General features: G+C 36.7%; 1 protein-coding gene across 1 annotated transcript in view; it reads left to right on the top strand.

Annotated features, from left to right (window-relative positions):
* PRKD1 (protein kinase D1) overlaps positions 1-15767 on the top strand; it is a 120272-nt gene extending 104505 nt beyond the window's left edge. The window contains exons 12-18 of the mRNA XM_082283044.1: positions 295-367; positions 1388-1494; positions 1922-2083; positions 3403-3501; positions 4529-4796; positions 12513-12598; positions 14800-15767. Of these exons, the coding sequence (XP_082139170.1) occupies positions 295-367; positions 1388-1494; positions 1922-2083; positions 3403-3501; positions 4529-4796; positions 12513-12598; positions 14800-15018 (1014 nt within the window). The 3' untranslated portion in view covers positions 15019-15767. The remainder of the gene's footprint in view (positions 1-294; positions 368-1387; positions 1495-1921; positions 2084-3402; positions 3502-4528; positions 4797-12512; positions 12599-14799) is intronic.
* Positions 15768-20274: the final 4507 nt, after the last annotated feature.

Below are 20274 nucleotides of genomic sequence, written 5' to 3'. Positions count from 1 at the left end.
CAGCTTGTGCTTTAGCCTGTGTTACAACACTGAGAAATAGTGAGATGTGAGACTGCCTCTCTGGCACAAATGAAATATTTTACCCCTCTCAGTGAACCTGCTGAAGATTCATCAGCTTTTACAGCAATTACAGTTAATATGACTTGTAAGAAAACACACCTGAATTTTTTGGCAGATAATATATTTTAAAAGGTACTGTACTAAAAGGCTACTTCCCACTAGAAAAAGCAAATGAAATACAAATTTTCTTTGCATATTCTTAGGGCTTAATATCTGTTATGTTTATATAAACAGGATATTAGCACTGTATACCAGATCTTCCCCGATGAAGTATTGGGATCAGGACAGTTTGGTATTGTTTATGGAGGTAAGAGTTGCGGCGTTATACAGTTGTGGTTAAAATACAAATTTTCTTGAACAGGGGAAGTATTTGGACTCTGAAATGTTATGTTGCAGAAATTAGCTGTCTGTTTTTTCATTTAAGAAGCATACATTCAAAAAAGTATATATTTATGTTTTGTGTTGGTGAAGTAATTTTGTAGATTGAAGCTTTCTGTCCAGTAGTGGGTCAGTGTATATCAATAGCTTCATATTCTCTGTAAATTCTAATAAAGCAAGCCCTGAAGTGAAGAAAGCTGTTCTTTTTGAGAACTGTAATGGATGAAAAAAATTATTCTTCCTTCTGTGTTCCTTTACATATTCCAGTGAGGCATTTTTTTGTTGTTTTTTCAGTACCTTGTTAGAATTGTTTCTCTTTTTATTTTCGTATTGATTTTCCTCTCTCTTTTCTCCCTTTTTCAGCAGTTTTTTGGGGGTGTATTTAGTTACAGCTGTTGTTTGAGACAGTGTGAAGTGAGAACTAACAACAAATTTCTCACTGAGGTGTATCTCTGACTCTCTGATAAACCTGGGACGTGCACTAACATGCCTAGAGGCTATCACACATTTCATTATTTGCTAGTCTGGACCTAGCCTACAACCAGCCAGTTGCAGTGAAAGATTAAGCCTACAACCGGCCAGTTGCAGAGAATGCAGCTAGTGTGTGTGTGTGTGTGTATGTGTATATATATATATATATATATATGTATATATATATATATATATATATATATATAAGAAAATTAACTTTGAATCTGTACTGTTGAAATGTAGAGCTGACTTTCTCATATGTTTTTTTCTTACATATTTAAATAGCTTTGTCAGGAGATAGTAAGAAAAGTTCTGTTGTCAAAGGGAGGAAAGAAATGACAGAAAATTTTTAATGTCATATCTGCAAGCCAGCTCTGAGAACTACTTGGTTATGGCCACTTGTACAACCCATGAAAGGGGAACACTTTTCGTAATTAATCATGTTAATTGATAGTGAGCTTTTGTTTTATTAATGCAGGAAAACATCGCAAAACTGGAAGAGATGTTGCCATTAAAATAATTGATAAACTAAGATTTCCAACTAAACAGGAAAGTCAACTTCGTAATGAAGTTGCCATTTTACAGGTATTTTTCTGTTCTTTTTTCATGTATTAGCTCCATTATTTATTTCTGTAAATACCAGATAATAATATAATTATTTTAATTTATTATGACTAATGATTTTGCAAAAATACGAGTATTTTTGCTGCTTATTCTCCATAAACAGCCAAGAACAAATGTATCGACAATGTAATGCTAGGAGTTAAAATTTCTGCAGTTTTAAGCACCAGGCACAATAAGGAAAATATATGTTAAACTAATTTGAAATTCATATATTCTCCTGTACTGCTTTTAGAAATTTTGTCCCTGTTGCCTACAGGTTAGGCACACAGTTTAAATTATGAAATACTGAAACATTGTCTGGTTTGGGTGGGAGTCTGAAGTGTGGATATGTAATGAGAAAAGCTACTGATCATATTGAGAAATCCAGTGCTGTATTTATCTTTAATAGAATCTTCATCATCCTGGGGTTGTAAATCTGGAGTGTATGTTTGAGACACCAGAAAGAGTCTTTGTAGTTATGGAAAAACTCCACGGAGACATGCTGGAGATGATCTTGTCAAGTGAAAAGGGCAGACTGCCAGAGAGAATAACTAAGTTTTTAATTACTCAGGTAAGAAATTATTTGCAGACCTAGAAGGAGATTTGAGGTCAATTATTATCACTGTTTCTTATGTTTTCCTTTTGACATAATTTACCTGTCTGGCTTATGAAAGTCTGAGTAAAACAGGGGTGGTAAAACAGGTTTGTTTACATTACTGTACATTATCTGATAGATAGTAAATCATTAAGAGGACTTAAACCTAGACACATGTAGAGCTGTTGGCTGCTGGATGGAGGGGACATCAAGGTACAGTTTCTCATATGATTGAAGAATTAAGCACAAGAAAGAAAAGCACTAAAAGCAAACTGTTGAAGAACTACAAAAAGAAATTTGAGCCTCTTGAACTGCCCCATATCAAACCACTGCAGTTCATGCTATGCCCTGTTACCCCTATTTTCTGTGCTGAGATTGGATCTTGCTACTTGTGACTACATAGTGGCTTCCACTATGACTTCTGTTAACAATTTGCTCTGGGGTTTATTTGAGCTTCTTGTTGTTATATTCCTGCAATATTATCATACTGCTTCTTTGGCTGCCTGAAATACTGGTTTAAATTTAGATACGCACATCAGTAGTGAGCCACCTCACAGTCAGAGAAGCCCACGTTACAGCAGTCAGGATGTATCAGAAAGATGCAGGAACAAACACTATTGTGGTGTTTATTATTATAAATTTATTATTTGGGGTAGAATTTAACAGGTTTCCTAGTTTCCAGGCTTTAATGGGAAAGCTGCCACCAGCTTTAGAATTTGATTTCTTCTGTTCACAGGTTCATTCTGCCTCCTCACCATCCACTGCTCTAATACAGTGGCATATTCTGCCCCTGACCAAACACAAGGAACTGAGTTAAAGCCACACAAAAAGGATGGATATCTGTTACACTGTTGCTATATTCATGTGTATATAACAGAACAGAAATACATACAAGACTCTCCATTCTTTCTCTAATCAAGAAAACACTTCAATTGGATCATATTTCTGTGAATTCAGTTGAATTTATATATGAAAGATCATTCTGCAAATGTTACTACGTTTGAAGATTTCACACACAAAAAGTAAACAAATACTTAGAACCCAGTTTTTAAAAAATTTTTATAATGTAAACTCTTGGAGAGGGAAAAATCATATTTGATGCAGTGAAACATCAAGAAAACTCGAGGCGCACAGCATTTTGGTTTTTGTTGGGTTTTTCTTTTTTATTGTTGACATTCTTGTAAAAGGTACATTCTTGTTGGATTGTTTTTCTTCACAAAAGTCCTTGCTTCTCTGGTCACTGATACTGTTCAAACAATATAAAATAACCATAATTTGATTTTTTTTATTCACAGATCCTTGTTGCTTTAAGACATCTTCATTTCAAAAATATTGTTCATTGTGACCTCAAACCAGAAAATGTGTTATTGGCATCAGCTGATCCTTTCCCACAGGCAAGTAGAAAATGCCCTTCCTTAAGATAAACTGTTATAAGTAATAAGTGTTAGCAATGTTGATTTTATGTATAAATAAAATTACTAGTAACCTGTCTGCATAGAACCTTTAGATACGAAAAAGGTGATCATTTATTCAAACCACTTTATAAAGAAGTCATGTTCAAAAATCCTTGATTCTTGTCATTTGTCTAAAATACTGAACTAGATTTTCAAGTGTGACATAGCTGCTTGTGTGATCATTTCTAATTTGCTCCAGAAAGAAAGTTATTTTTCTGAAAGTTTGGGTAGGGGTCATGAAGAACCAGAGCTTCTTTAATTTTATGAATTTAAATGCCAGGTAGATCACAGGATATTTAAATATACTTTCTGACTTGTATTTCTCATTAAAAGGTATTTTTGTCAGCTTCTGTTACCTTCAGTCTTCAGAGTTCATCTGTAATCTCCCTAAATTGCCCCATATTCAAAATGAGTACTACTGATAATTTTTAAATAATATCAATAATTGGAAGGGGAGGATCTATACTGAGTTGTTGTAAGTGAGAATTTTCAAGCAGCTAAACCTGTTACTTTGTAGAACTCAGACAAGGAAGTTTGCAGAGAGGCAGAGTATAACTAGGTCCACAATGAAATAAAAGTGGAAGTTTAAGAAATAAATTCTGTCAAGTTGCTTGTTTTAGGAAAAAGCCGTAGGTAAAAAAATTTTTCTCTTTTTTGTGTTCTTATGCTATGAATGAGTAAGTATTACTATATATTACTACTTCCATTAGGAACCTGAGCTGTTAAACCTGTCCAAAACTGTGTTTTATTTGTGGAATTAAGGAATAGAAGAGATGCTATGGGCTGGTAATCTGGTCTACTGTTTCACTGGAATAAGAGTATTCCTCTCAAAGAGGAGTTTAAAAAAAGTATCCTTGAAGGAACAGTATAGATCCATCTTGCAACTAATTGATGATAAAAGTTCCTCAATTATGTATTTGATAATAAAAATAATGTATGTCTTACTACAGCATTTTTCTTTAAACAGGTAAAACTTTGTGATTTTGGCTTTGCTCGAATCATTGGAGAGAAATCATTTAGGCGTTCAGTTGTAGGAACACCAGCCTACCTTGCCCCAGAGGTTCTGAGAAACAAAGGCTATAACAGATCTCTGGATATGTGGTCAGTGGGTGTCATCATTTATGTAAGCCTCAGTGGTACCTTTCCATTCAATGAAGATGAAGACATACATGACCAAATCCAGAATGCTGCTTTCATGTATCCACCTAATCCATGGAAGGAAATTTCTCTTGAAGGTAATACAGGTTTGTGGGGCTTCTTATATAAATGCTAAAAAGAGTTAGATGTATTTTGCTTTTATATTTTGTTCCTGTATGTGATAGCATTAAAAAAAAATTTTTTTTTTTTAAATTCCAAGTAATGTAATGTGTCTGTTTTGTGCTATCAGCTGCTTTAGGCATTTCCTACAGAGCATGTATAGACTGCATATGGTATAATCTTCTAGCATGGGACCTCTCCAGGAGGTATTGAAGGAGGCACATAACCAGCTACAGATGAGATTGCTGTAGAACCTGTGGGGAGCTTCAGCTGCTGGATTGGTCTTGTGTATATTTATGTACCTCATCATTCAGCTCTATTGCATGTGCAGTCTGTTTCTTATTCTACTTGTTCCAGTAATTGGTTTCAATAGGATGGTGTACTCTGATATCTTTGTGTGGAGAAGATAAAAGTGAAGAATTCTGTAGATGAGATTTCAGGAACAGTGTGAGGTGTCATACAAGACTTTCTTTATGCGGGGGGAAGAGGCTTAGCGATAACTGTGAGACCTTTGAAACTTGAGTTCTGGTCAATGGCATTAAAGACTTTTGATAAAAGACAAAATAATGTTGTGACTAGTTCACTAGGAACATCTTTAAAGAAGGTAAATTAGTTCTATTAGAGATGTCCCTAAACTGAATAGGGCATTTAACAAAACTGGCACTTCTGGTTTCACCAACATTTTCACGTACATAACATTTTCAGACAACTTGATTTTCTTTGGGATTTTTTTTTTTTTTTTTGGTCCAGAATATTTGCAGGATTGCTTCATAAGTCTTAAAGCAAAGAAACCTTATAAGCATCAGATTCTTATATCCTTTTCTGAATTTTAATATATGCCAAAGTGAATTACAATACTAGCATTTACAATTTCTAGTATTTATAGTACAGTTTATCTGATTTTCAGGTGATGTGTTTAACATACCTGTTAAGCGTAGTCTAGAGCAGTGTGCCTAATGCTTTCTGTAATATATGTTACAGCCGTGTGAGATTCTCTTCTGAAAATGCTCTGAGAGCATTGTTTGTTATTTTATCTCAGTGGCAGATGAAGTTTGAAATCTGTTGGAGAAAAAAAAAAGCTATAAATCTGCACAATTACACACTGAAGTTCTCCTGAACCTCCACACACTTTGATATGTAAGCTGACAGAATCTGTTGGCAGCAATGCTTTATCTGTCGCTAGAGATAAGCAAACAGCAATCAACACAGGGGAAGCTGCAAGAAATTGTCTCCCACAAGTTTCTACTGTGGTAGACAGAAGATCAATTTTTGCACTCAGAGGTGAAGATTCAGTAGAGCACCTACAGAAAACTCACCTACTTGGGTGTTATCTCTCCATTTGTAGAATCACAGCCTTCATTAAGAGTTGATGGATACCAGGCTGTGAGCATGCAGAAGGGAGGGAAAAGCATTTAACAAATGACTAAATTAAAATCTGCTTATACATTGTGATTTTATTGCATATTTTGAGTTGCTAGCTGATGAACCACTCTGTTGTGCTAAATGAAAACCTAGAAAATATCTGGAGATTCCATTATGTCTAACACAGGCAGTTGAACTCTGGATCTCTGTCCAAGTATTAGGTGATAAGGCTGAGTTTTAGACCTCAAATTTGAATTCCAATTCTATAGTACTTAGGGAAAATAAAGGAATGTTTTTCTCATGTCCTGCTCCACTCTCCTGCACAACTTGCGAGAGAGCAGGAGCTGGCCCTGTGGACGTGCTGGCTCCATCCAGTTTCTGTTACTCTGACAATGTAGCATGATTAAAATGCAAACCTGTATCTGCTGTCCTAACACATCTAATCTGGATTACAGTTCTGAACAGTGCCATGTTAATTAATGCTGCAAATGACTGAATTATTTAGGCGAGAAACACACATTATTTTAAAGGTTTTATGAAGGATCTTCTGCATGTCTATTGCAAAGATTAGTGCTAAGGAAGGAATTGGTGCTAAGGAGCAGCAGTTTAACCTTTAGTGTCTTGACCATGCTTATTGTGACTCAGAGAACCAAATGTCTAAAACTTCTTGCAACTGTAGCTATTTCAGTGCTCTCTTCAGACCATTGCTTATGTAAAAAGTTTAATAGCTAAACTTAGTTATTGCCATCTTCTATTTTTATTGTAATCAGGAAAAAACATGTATTTGTTTGAATTTAATAGATAGTGCAGAAATTAGAGCGAATGATGCTGTGTTTACCACCACTTTGGTTTTAATGCACACTACATGCTTTTCCTGATGCTTGCTAAACATAGCATGCTAATTTGTGAGCTGGAAGGTCGAGGGTAGCAAAACTTTAAAAGAAAAAAAGATGAGACTGGCCATATGTAAACAACGTGTCTGGAAAGGTAGCAACAGTGGTAAAGTAGCCTAAATATTCCCATTATATATTACTTAGTCAATTACTGGCATTTAGGCAAAATTGGCTTTTTAAAATTGTAAATTGCACTGATGAGGTGATAGATTCATAAAAAACACATGACCCATAATAGTTTAAACTGCATGGTAATATAAATAACATAAAGTCTAACAGATTCAGAGGAGAAGTACATGGAGGTAAGTTGTATTTTGGAGGAAAAGCATGTCATATTGTGCAGTATTGTGGTCTGTGTTAGTTTACTTTCTTGGTAGTTACTTTTTCTGTAGCATTTTCTAGCAATTCTTAAAATTCTGCAGTCACAAGACAAGAAAAAAGACAGAATATATTTGAGGATAATATTTTTTAAGTGCCTAATGTTTTTAAGTCACCATCAACAGTTGTCTTCTCTGCCAATCATTTATATGGTCTAGTCATTGACTGAGTCTTCTCCTGATGTCATAACTCCTGGATTGATTTCATCAACTCTTCCTGATGAGAAATTTAGCTTTTTTTTGTAATGTTTTTGTCCTTCCTTTTCTGCATTAAAATGTAAATTATGAAAACTATGACCTTTCAGTTTTGTAGGTCTCAGATTTCTCCTCAAGGAATTCTGATTTTTACCTAGGTGGTTGCATTTTTCCATCTTTTTCCAGTAGCTTCAATATTTTGAAAGAATACATCTCAAAACCTGAGTCTGTTTTTGGATGTCTAAATAGAATTGTAACACATTACTGGAGATAGGTAGTTTTTGTGGTACTTTGGGTATGTTTTAGAAAACCAGGTTTTGTTGCAGCCATTCAGCATTCCATTGCCCAGTTTGCTCTGTCTTCAATGTTTGTCAAGCCAGACTATTTCCAAATTCACTGAATTGCTGTATGACAATTTGAATTTAAATCAGTCTTCATTGTGGCGTTTTGCTAGATACTGATATAGAGGAATCTACTTACAGAGATCTTATGTATTTTATAGCTTTAAATTTCACATCTCTCGAACACGGAATCTGTTTTCAACAGCTTTAATGTTTGTTTCCAACTTTGAGCTTCCAGTCTACCAAATTTGCATAATCTCTAAAGATTTGTTTTGACTTGGCTACATGTTACAAGAAGGAAATACTGTGAAATATAAAGACAGAACTCCATGATGAATTTTGTCTCTCTACCTGTTAGTATATTTTATGTAGTATGTCTTCACTGTGGTGCCTATTCTTTTGAACTGTATGGTCCTAAACTGTACTATGCCAAGCTTTGGATTATTCATGGTGTGTTTCATTCTGCTGTGGTATTTTCCTAAAACATTGTATTCATAATTCTTTTTATTTCAGCTACCACCAGCGCAGCTATTACTACTAGCCTGATGGGCTGTGTGATGTGCACATCACTGATTAGGTGCTTCACATTTACTTAATGCTATTAAAATAATTCGGGAAGAAAAAATGCAATTCTTATCATGCATTAAATTTGACCATGGTGTCCCTGTTACAATGTTTTGTAGTCATAAATAAATACCACAGCTGCCTTCGAGCCAGTATTTATTTATACTTGTTACAACATAATGTGAATAGAAACTCTGAGTGCTTGACACATTAATCAGAAAGTCACATGAATGAGTGAGCATTGACTACGAGGAGGTCAATGCATGTTACAGCTCAAAGATGCTCTCTGCTTCTGTAAACGTTTAGCTAGCTGTTGAAATGAAGGTCTTGCCTCTACTTACACATTTGCTAGGATAAATTAGTAGGAAACCTCTCTTGTAGGGATACAGCTTAGAATTGCCAAGGACTTCTTTTGAGAGTACAGCTGAATCCATGCCCCTGTAAATCTCAGACAGCTGAAGATTGTTTTATGCTAAAATAATTGCATGTACACTAGAGCATTTGTCAACAAAGCTGTATTGACCAACAGCAGGAAAGGGATTTGTGTGTATGAAAATACTGTACCTCTAGTCAAGAAACCTATTAGAAAAATCCAGGGCTTAGGAAGTCCTGGGCCTCCTGTGTTAGCGGAAGCAGCTTAAAGTTTTACAAATGATGGCAGTAAGAGTAGGTAATATTCTAGGTGTACTTTAAAAATTCTGAACCAATTAAAAATGTATCATTAATTTAGGACTGCTTTTTTTGATATCCTTAAGGTGATTTCTTGTTTATAACTTACATTAAAATTTTAAGTCTGTAGGGAAGGACTAAATGAATGTTTGTAATAGGGTTTTCAGATACTATGTAAACTTTTGCATTTATGTGTGGGTCACATCCTAATTGAGTTAAAGCAGTCATTCCCATGAAAAGTAATTATTGTGGTAATTTGATGCTTAGAGTGAAAATTGTGACTTTGTCTGTTCTACAGTTAATTTGCCATATTAATAAACTTGCATAAGCAGTTTAGAATCATGAACTTCCTGACTGTGAAGGTTCTTTCCAGTGAATTGAAGCTAGAGCGCCATCTTTTAGTAGCTAGAGCGACTACTTTTAGTAGTCATGTTGCACTTCTGCTTATATATTTATTTGTGCTTATTTCTTGAGAGGCAAGTGATAGGCAAAAGTTTCCAGGCAAAAAGAACCCTAGATAAAAAACTAAAAACAAACAGCAAAACTGGTGACAGAGACAGCAATATTCCAGTGGCGAAACAAGCAGACTATCTGTGTAAACTGTTCTCGATTGCTCGATATTGACAATTCTAACCATCCAGTGAAGCTGCCTTCTCACTCTCATCAGTTTTCTTCCCTGTCCTTTTTTGTGCACCTTCTCTAGTGATTTTTTGAAGACCAGTTCCTTTCTGGTCTGCTCAACAAGCCATTGGCAATTTTCCCCCAAGAATACAAAGAAATATGTTATTACATGTAATACATCCTAGTCCTGAAGTGGAAAAAAGGGGCAAAGAGGTCCTCATCCTTTTGTAACTTGAGGGAGGCTGAATAGCTAAATATAATTTCATCACTTGTAAGGCTCACAGTTCTATCTGCTTCCAGTGGGTTGCAGAGAAGAAATGTAATAGAGACATTATCAATCCTCAGTGGCAGGAAGAACATTCAGTAGGTACTTGACAGTTACCAAGGCTGGGATATGTGCACCTACATTGCAGCAGTTACCAGGACAATCAACCCTGTCATCAAGTTCTTGACCTATATTCCAAACTCACTCTACTGAGATTCATAGTAAATGATTGAAAAATGAACTCTGAAGATCATATACACCCAAATACCACTGAAAATAATAAAGAAGTGGTAGCCCTACTAAATTCACATTCAGCACTGGCTTATATATCAAAAGACAGACTGAAGTCTTACTGTAATTCTTCTGAATTTAGGGTAAGTTGACAGTTGCAGAAGATGCTGATGTTAGGTGATACCCAGATATACTGCAGTGGGTAAGGGACTATGTTTTCGTCTTCAAAACATCAGATAAAAACAATAGTCACTACTTTTTGATATCAAAATGGTCGTGTATGACTGACTTTCCAATCTCTTCCCCATAGCTTGGAAGTTGAGAATGTCTCTTACCAATAAAGATTAACAGCACGGTGTTGGAAAACAAATGAGTTTTAAGAATTATATAATCTGTCAGTAATGGTGCTATTGGATATCCACTGACTTTCTTATCCCATATCCATTTCACCAGCATTTTGAGAGGGAACCCAATAAACATGAGTTAGAAAATTTACCATAACTGTACTTGATGCTAAAAGAGGCAGTAGATAAGAATCTGTTTGTCCACAACAGAAAAGTAAAATTAGGACCATCTGTTCCAGGAAAAGTGGCTCTGAGCCTCTGGCAATGCTTTCTTTGTCAAAAGTCCTTAGATTTGTTTTCTCTCATTCCCACAATTGCTTTGATTTCCAAGACAGTTTTCATCACCAGGAAGTCAGGGTTGCTTTAGTGATAGTCTCCTATTGCTAAGAATAGGTTTGTCTGTCAAACTAACTGCATAAATTCAGATAGACTGCTGTGTGCATTCCCATTTTCCTGGACATTGTTTTCATTGTGCTCTTCTCCATGGCAGAAACACACATAAAGCCCAAGATGGCAAATTGAGCCTGCAGAGAGGAAGTCTCTTAATAAAGAAAAGCTTTTCCATATTGTTGTATGAAATACAATCCCAGAGGTAATTGGTTCAAAGAATTCTGTCCCATCTTGTACTCTTAAAACAGAAAAGAAGATTATTCAGCTCCTTCAATACCCAGCTGGCGACAATACCCATCTGACATGTTTCAGACCCAATGCCCCTCAGTGGTGCCATGTGTCTGTGTTACTTTAAGGACCATCTTTCCCTGTCACCATGATATGAACAGCGAAATAAAGATGTCAACCAGCATGCTTTGGACATGCCAAGGGATAATGTGATGAAATGGAGAAATTGCTGGAATATTATCATTCCCTGTGGCTTGTCAGTTGTTCTGTAATAACAGTAACTTTCCACCAGCACACATGCTGAACATTTAGCACCTAATAGGATTTAACCTTTCATGATAACCTCATTTTTTTTTTTAATGTTTTTTGTAATTGCATTCAAAGCTCACCAGTCTCATTCCAGAGATTTTTCCAAATGGGTCACTCATTGCAGTTCCATGTACTGGTCATTGGTTCATGGGCCTAATCCCTTCAGGAGCCACAGCACATGTACCTGCAGGATGAAAGAGTTGGGTTTGTTCAGCCTGGAGAAGTTTCCAGGGAGACCATATAGCACCTTGAACTACCTAAAGGAGGCTACAAGAGAGCTGGAGAGACCTTTTACATGTAGTGATAGGACAAGGGCTAATTCCTCTGAACTGAAAGAGGATAGGTTTAGGTTGGTTATTAGGAAGAGGTTGCTTATTAGGAAGAAATTCTTGACTGTAAGGGTGATGATACAGTGGACAGGTTGCTCAGAGAAGTTGTGGATGCCCCATCTGTGGAAGTGTTCAAGTTGGACAGGGCTTTGAGCAGTCGGGGCTAGTAGAAGGTGTCTCTGCCCATGGTAGGAGAGTTGGATCTTTCCAACCTAAACCATTCTGCGATTCTGTGAACCTCAGTGAACCATTGACTCCAAAACCATAGAAATTATGAAATTTGTAAAAGAAGTTTCTGAACCTGTAGTCTCTTGACTAGCATGTAGAAGCAATGCTCAGTTCAAAAGAATAGTATTGCAAGACTTGTTGACTTACAAAACCTCATTTCTCCACTCAATGACTGGGAAGGTGCTGCTGTCAGCTAAAAGTGATACTGAAAGTCTCAAAGAAATAATATATATATATCATTTACTGCCCACTTTTTACAACTATGATGTCTGTGTAGCTCTCTCTTTGCATGTCCTAGTTGAAACAAATACGGTTCAACTAACATTTTCCAATATTATTTCTTTTCAGCTATTGATCTCATAAATAATTTGTTGCAAGTGAAAATGAGAAAGCGCTACAGTGTGGACAAAACGCTAAGCCACCCATGGTTACAGGTATTTCTACAAATTTCATGGTTTTACTTATGCATTTAGACTCTAAACATATAACAAATCTTCATCTTTAAGCACAGCAGGATCTAAGAAAATCTAAAAACCTGAAGATGTTTTCAGATCCTTAGAACCTCATGCTCATTCACCAATTTACCTATAGTTTCTCATTAATTTCTGAAATACTAGATTCCAATACGAAACAGTCTCATGCTTTCAAAATACACAACAAAAATATTTTATCATATTTGCCTATTGAGAAAATTATGTATATAAAAAACCCCCTGTAGTCATTTGACTTACATTATTTCACTGCCTGGAGTTTACTCTGATTCACTTCTTATTAAAATTATTCAACAGGCTTTCACTTCGCAGTCATCACAAAAACTAGTGAAATTGTATGCTTTCCAGGAAAATACATTAGCTCCATTCAACTGAATTCTTCAACTAAAAACTGAGGTGTAAGGAATTTCTAAGATGCTAGCAGCCTCTGTCTCGTGCTCAGCATATGGTAATTTTTTTTTATCCGGCAGCAGCCAAATCACTGCAAATTCAAGGCCTAAGACAGTGCAGTGAGGAGCCAGGGCCTGTCCTACCATCCCTAAGGAGCAGGGAAGCCTGGGGACAGCCCAGGCCAGGGCATTGTGTCCCTCCCTGAGGATGAGGCCAGACAGATACGTCAGCCTGTGAGATCTCCCAAGGGATCTTTGTTTGCATCCAAGAAAGTAATCATGGCACGAGCATGGTATAGATCAGATACATAATCCCCAATCCCAAAGGAATCTTTATCAAACCAGAAAACTGATCCTACTCTGGTATTTTATAGCTGATACTGTTTCTCAAAGTATATGGTGACCTTCTGGTATAGGAGGAAAAGGGCTGTAACCTCCCACGCTGCACCCCACCTTTCTCAGGGACATTTATCTGGAGCTTGCTTTCTTCATCTCAGATTTCCTGTCCCTCACTAGTTTTTTCCTCCAAGACTGCTCTTCTGCTCCCTGGCAACCATTCCAGAATGTATTTGCCTGAGTCTTTGGGAACCAGAAGTGTCTGGGTTAAGGTCTGCAGCAAGGATGCTGGCTGTCTCATGTGACAGGACAGGGTCCTTCTCCTCTGCATCCAATTTTATTGCTAGTGCAATAGTGAGTGGAGGTGAACTAAGATGAGGCGGTTCAGCAGCAGCTCTAGGACTAGGGATGGGATGAGTCCTCTTGTCTAGAAGAGTCCTACCTTGCAGGCTAAGGAAAGATAGCAATGGTTATTTTTCCTTACAGGGCAGGGTTACAGGGCAGTGAGACTTAGTGGTGGTCTCTGAGTGGATGACTGTAGGAAATGGGCCAAAGCATATGAGATACTAAAGATGAAAGCTTTATGCATTTACAGTGTTTGGGCTTTCTGGTGCTTTGGCTAGGTGGTTAGGATTGTGTCTTAGGCTGAGACAAGATGAAGGAGAAAAAAGAAAACTGGATACAGGATCATGAGGAGAGATTAGTCTGGATGGGGCTAGGATTCGCTCTATTACTGCAGCTTCATGTGTGCTTTGGGTGGGAATAAGAAAAGAAATTATTAAACTTGTATACTTTTGACAGATGGGAGGCTGCAGAGCATGATGGTGTAAAAAGCATGAGACTCAAACTAACTTCAGCCTTATATTTGACTGTCAACAGGGAGTTCCAAACTACCTTAATGTTTTGATGTATACATTTCTTTGAGCACACCAGTAACTGCCCAAGTTTGGAAATGGGGGGTTTTTTAGCCCAAGCTGAATTTATATTCTGCATCTACTGAGATGCAGACTCAACTGCCTTGAGTATCTGATACAGATCACTAGAATGTACATGTATGACTTAAAGATGTTTCTTCTTCCTTATTCGTCTTGTGACTAACGTGAGGAATTGCTTTACCACCATTCCTCAGTTAGACATTATGGCAGTCTATACATATCTGTCCATTTTGCAAAACAACCTGTAATATCTCAATACTATACTTGTGACAGAGTTTAATAAAATTATCAAAAAATCCTCTAGAGATGAGATTTATATCTTTAGGCCAATTTCATGTTTATATATTATAAGATTTTTCGATTTTAGAGCAATAGAGATGACCCTTAGATAGCTGAGTTAATAGCACTTTGCATATTATTGATAGCAGAAGGGAATATAATTTATTTTAGGAAATCTAAAAGTAATACTGTTATTCTTTTTCAGGACTACCAAACCTGGTTAGATTTAAGGGAACTGGAATGTAAAATGGGGGAACGTTACATCACCCATGAAAGTGATGACTCCCGGTGGGAACAGTATTCAGAAGAACATGGATTGCAGTATCCAGCACACCTCATCAGCCCAAGCGCTAACCGTAACGAAAACACCAAGCTAGAAGAAACAGAAATGAAAGCCCTCAGTGAGCGTGTCAGCATCCTTTAAGTTGCATCCCCTATAATCTGTCAAAACACTGTGGAATTAATAAATACATACGGTCAGGTTTAACGTTTGCCTTGCAGAACTGCCATTATTTTTTGTCAGATGGGAACAAAGCTGTTATGCTGTTACACTGTTGATATATCTGAGTTGCCAAGACAAATCAACAGAAACATTTTTGTGTGACCAACTGTGTTGTATTTACAAAAGTTCCCAGAAACACTAAACTTGTTATTGTGAATGATTCATGTTGTATTTAATGTATTAAAACCTGTCTCCACGGTGCCTTTGCAAACTAGTGTTTTTCTTACTTGAGCCTCATTTTGGTAAGAGAGAACTTTCCCGTGAAGATCTTGGGGGTTTTTTGTGCATTGTTAGTATTGTAATTGTAAGCAAACTCTTGAAGAGTAGATTATAACTGCTGTTCTGTGAACAACTTCTACCATTTGGATAAAAGCTTTATTTAGTGTTCTAAAAATAGGAAAGGCAAAAAAGAATGATTTGCATAGAACTGTACAGTTTCAAATCAGATAACCTGTGTGTATTTGTGTGGTTGTGCATGTAGATATGCATACACACAGTAAACTTGCTCTTAAGCCTCAATGCCTTAGTAAAATATATACTGCAGAATGTCAGTTGTATTTCCCCTTTTCTTAAAATATTCTTCTCTAATATGAATATTCTTTAATATGTAAATTCAGAAGCTAAATAACATGTTGACTTTGTGTATGTTTTCAATAAAAGTCTTGTTAAAACAGGTTCATTGATGAAACTTTTTGTTTAAAGTATTCCTGGAGTGGCATCAGAAGTACATGGAATAAAATAATTCATCATTTAGAAGACAGTGTGGAGGTAGGTGGGAAAATGCTGCTGGATAACCTCTGTACCTATCACACATGTTTTATAAGAACCTAATTGGACTGATTTTGTATCAGAAGTTCAGTCAGTTTTGAAGCATACTGAGGGAGTTGGGAAGTTGAGGATGCATTGAAGGGAGTTTAGCTTTTCGAGAAATGTGCTGTTTCTGCTTTTTCTCTGAGTTCCACTGAACTGAAAAGGTACTGCAGATCTTTCTTGCTCTTCTTCCCCTGAAAACTTTGAAGATACTAATTGTCATTTCTAACAAATACGTAGACTGCCAACACTACGCCATTTAGTTTTAACAGTGAGAGATGTTCAGGCTGCACTATAAAAACACATGACAGAGTAACTTGGAGAAAAGTTGAAATTTATTCTACCCCATGGTCTATCTTGGCAAAAAACCAGTTCATGTATAGGTATTGAAGACTGAGGTTAAAAATGTAAAAATACATTGGATGGCAAGCAGAAGTATGCAAAGATAAGAGCTAATATCCACATATGATAAACCTTCACTGCTCAAATCTTGGTTTTTTGTTAGAATCACGAGCTCTTCAGTAGATAAATCCATTCTTTCATTGTAGAAGAGTTTTTTCCTGAGAAGATTTTTGCCAGATACATAACATGACGAAAGTCAGAAGAATTTTTCCTAGGTATTTTACACCTCTGCTGGATAGTATGTACTGTAGAGGAAATTAAGAAAAGGCACCTCTATTCAAACAGAAAAAAAAAGATATTTTAGAAAATTAGAAAGTATTGTGAAAAATTATTTATAAATATCTTTTCCTTCCTCCCTACCTTCTTTCCCTACTCCTACTGCCAAAAAAAGAAATCCTTTTCTACTTCAGTTTTTGAAGAAGGTCTCTGATAATCCTGGCCTTGTGACATCTTCTGAAGCAGCTCTTGTTGGGCAAGTTTGAATGTGTTGATTATTCTGCCATGCTGTATTTTCTGCCATGTCTATATTTTCTGTCAGGAAGTTCCTATAAGACTGAAAATTGGCTAATGATTGGCCATTGTTTATTTTTCTTTCAGCCTTAAGCTTAATCATCAGTTGACTGTAAAGTAAACATAAAATTAGACTTGGGCTGATTATCAAATTTTCTGTCAGTAAAAGTGTATGTACTTGTTTATATTTAAAAGTAAGTCCACTTACAGGTGCGCTGGTGGACTCAACATATATATAAAGATTATATATATTCCATTCTATGAGCACTCCAGGGGTCAAGTCAAATAAATTAATTTTTCTTAAAGGAAATTAGGAAAATTACCAGAGTTGTATAGACTTGGTTCAGATGCTGATATCATGACTGCTCATAAGGAGCCAGGACTCACAAAAGTGCCTTAATTTTGTTGTGTCATTCTCTTGGTATTAATCAGTAACAGATTTAGAGCTCAGATTTCCTACTGACAAATTTAGGTGAGTTGGGATTTTATTAGTGACTTGGTTTCATTTACAATTAGTGTACCAGCTCTAGAGCAAAGGTAGTTTTTAGCAACACAGATGAATTTTCAGAAATACCAAATAGCATACTGACACTCTGTTCTTAAGCATGGACAGTAGTGTACAAATTAAGAGAGATAGCAAACCACTGCAACTTGCAACAGCATCTCTAAGAAGCTGGGTGACAAAAATAAAAACAGTGCAACTTTTAGTGAAGGAAGAAGACCACTGAGTACTTTAGCTAAACCCCACTGTCTGCTGATTTCTTCCATCAAAATCCTCAGCATGCACATGGGTTTGCTAAGCACGGGGCTATATTAATAAACTTTTTTGTCATGGAGCACTTTTGATAAACTGTTTGCTAACAGAACAAAGACAAAAGTATAAATGAATTTCTATTCTGAGAAACTTTCTGACTAGCTACTTAACATGATTTCCAAGGAACTCTTATTACTAGGGGAATATTTCACTTCCTTTCCTCTCCATGCTTGTTCTCTTTTTGTGGGGGTTTTTGAAGCACTGAAGCTTGCTTCATCACTTTAAGAAACTTCTGCAAATATTCATTGCTTTTCAAATAATGATCTGCCATTAGCCAATATAATACATTAAAATTTTCCCTGCTGCTGTTCAAAAATGTTGCACTGTGAAATTTGAACTGTTTGCATTTCAGCCAGCCGGATGAATTCACTGATTCCTAACTCTTAGCCTAAATGGAAACTTGCTCTTCCAGACACACCAGCATCAAAGTACACTGAAGCAAATCTGGGGTTGTGTTGTCCTGTATAATTTTCCTTTGCTTTTTTTACTTGGGAAAAGAGAATGGTAAGCTACTCTGTGGTAATATTTCCATGGCCTTTACCATTTTCCATTAGGCCAACAGTTCCTGCGCATGCATCATGGAAGTAAAACCAAGTGATTATGCTGCATATAAGTGTTGACCTGAGGATCTGTTGATGGTATTTCCTTTCCTGCTGTGCAGCACCATATCCTATGCATATCAAGCACATGTGCACAGGTTATCATGTTTATTGTGTCAAAACTTAGCTGTGAAATGCAGAGAGGTATCCAACATATACTTGGAAGCCAGAACTTCTGGTTTATGTTAAGTTGCCATTTTCACTTCTACAATCCTTAGTCATTCAGATAGTTTATGCAGTGTCTTGTCCAGGTAGTTTAACTAAAACAAGGTGAGCAAAAGCATGCACTTGTGCAATTTGTACAGCTCAAGTGTCATGCAGCTGCTCAGCCACGTGTGACTGACCATCCATACATCCATCCATCCACATCTTCACATCACAGGAGGGAAGGGAATTCCTGTCAGTATGCCTTTCTTTTCCATTGTCTCAGATATATATCAGACCTCCTCATTCTCATCTCAGCAGGATCTCTTCAAAACCAGTTGGATATTCTACCTTCCCTGTTTTTCATCCTCCCTTTTCTTACTCCTCTAGACCTCACTCTTGAAAAGCCTTCCTAGAGATTCACCTCACAGGGATTAGAAAGCAGTACATCCTGTTCTCATGTCAAGGCAATAGCTATCTGTATTTTGTGTTAATAACAGTCTTTTTTATTTGAGAGATTTTTTGTCTTACATTATTGGGTAAACCAACACCTTTCTGCATTTGTCCTGAATTTATCCTGGACATTGAAGTTGTAGAGGTGATGGGGAAAATGTTAACAAGCTGATACAGATACTTGGCATCCTTTCATACTGGGGAAAAAGGAAAAAACCTTCTAGGCAAATTTTAAGAATTAATCGCTAGGTAGGTTAACCCTCATATACTACTTCAGTCCATAAGACTGGGCAAAAGATCAGTTGGGTAGTTATGGATTATGGTGCAGTATTATTCAGCTAGGTCTAGCAAAATATTGGAAAAGCTCTATTTCATGCACATACTCTAGAGACTAGTACCTGTAGTTATGTAGCATCCCAAACTTAGCTAAACTTGCTACTTTCATGTAGAAACTAATTTTTTTTCCCTAGAAAAATAGGCCATAATGTATTCAACAAAGGAAAGCAGGTACCTACTGCACTGGCCACCTTCTGCCTCACCAGACCTATGGCATCTGAACTAAAATCTCATATTCCTGGGGTTTTCCCATGCATATGTCAGGTGGGAAAGAACTCAACCAAATCAAACGTAAACCAGAGGAACTGTCTTGGTAGATCAGGCACTTTCCAGTGGTGACAAATTTGACATGTGAATGGGATGCAATTTCACCTTGTTTTTTGATTACCTAGTTTCTAGCAGCTGGAACGAGTCAGTGCTGAAATTGGAGTCTGCTAGGTGAGCTAATATTTGTCTGTGCTTCTTGGTGGATCATTGCTTTATTTTGGTGAAGAACAGGGAGCGCACATGAAAAGAAGCATAAACTATTTTGCTGCCTAAGCACATCTACAAGCTTGAACATCAGCTGTTCACAAATAAGAATTTAATAAAAGTCTACTTCAGTTTCAGACTGAAAACTTGCTCTTTTGAAAGGTTCCATGAAATGAAATGTTTTGCTTGGGCATGCAAGCACTAAGGCCCTAAACTGAGGGCATCTATCTCTTCTGTGAGTCTGGAGAACCTGAGGCCTCACGCTGCAGAAGTCTGCCAGGCAGGGTGCCAACCAGGGGAGCTACAAGGAAAACAGGCATGATGAAAATGTGCCTTTAAGGCAAATGCCGAAATCTGTAAGCATGTGTGTGCTGCCAAAATTTGACAAAAATTGGCAGATTCTATTGAAGTATTTCTATCAAGACAAACTATTTTTCAATATAAATTTATGATACATTTGCCAACTATAACTTAAATAGTTTTCTGTATAACTTCCAAAATGAAGAGTGACTTACTGGTAATGACCTCTGACACTCTTAATGGGGACTGTTTTTTCAGAGTCCTAATAACTACCCTTTGAAAAGCAAGTAGATGTTCTGGTTCCTCTGTTGACTTAGGCATATAAAAACATGAGCTATT

Source organism: Coloeus monedula, assembly GCF_965178545.1.
Source record: "Coloeus monedula genome assembly, chromosome: 6".
NCBI classification, from domain to species: Eukaryota; Metazoa; Chordata; class Aves; order Passeriformes; family Corvidae; genus Coloeus; species Coloeus monedula.
Note: the sequence above shows the minus strand (reverse complement) of the source record. Positions and strands in the feature narration are given on the sequence as shown.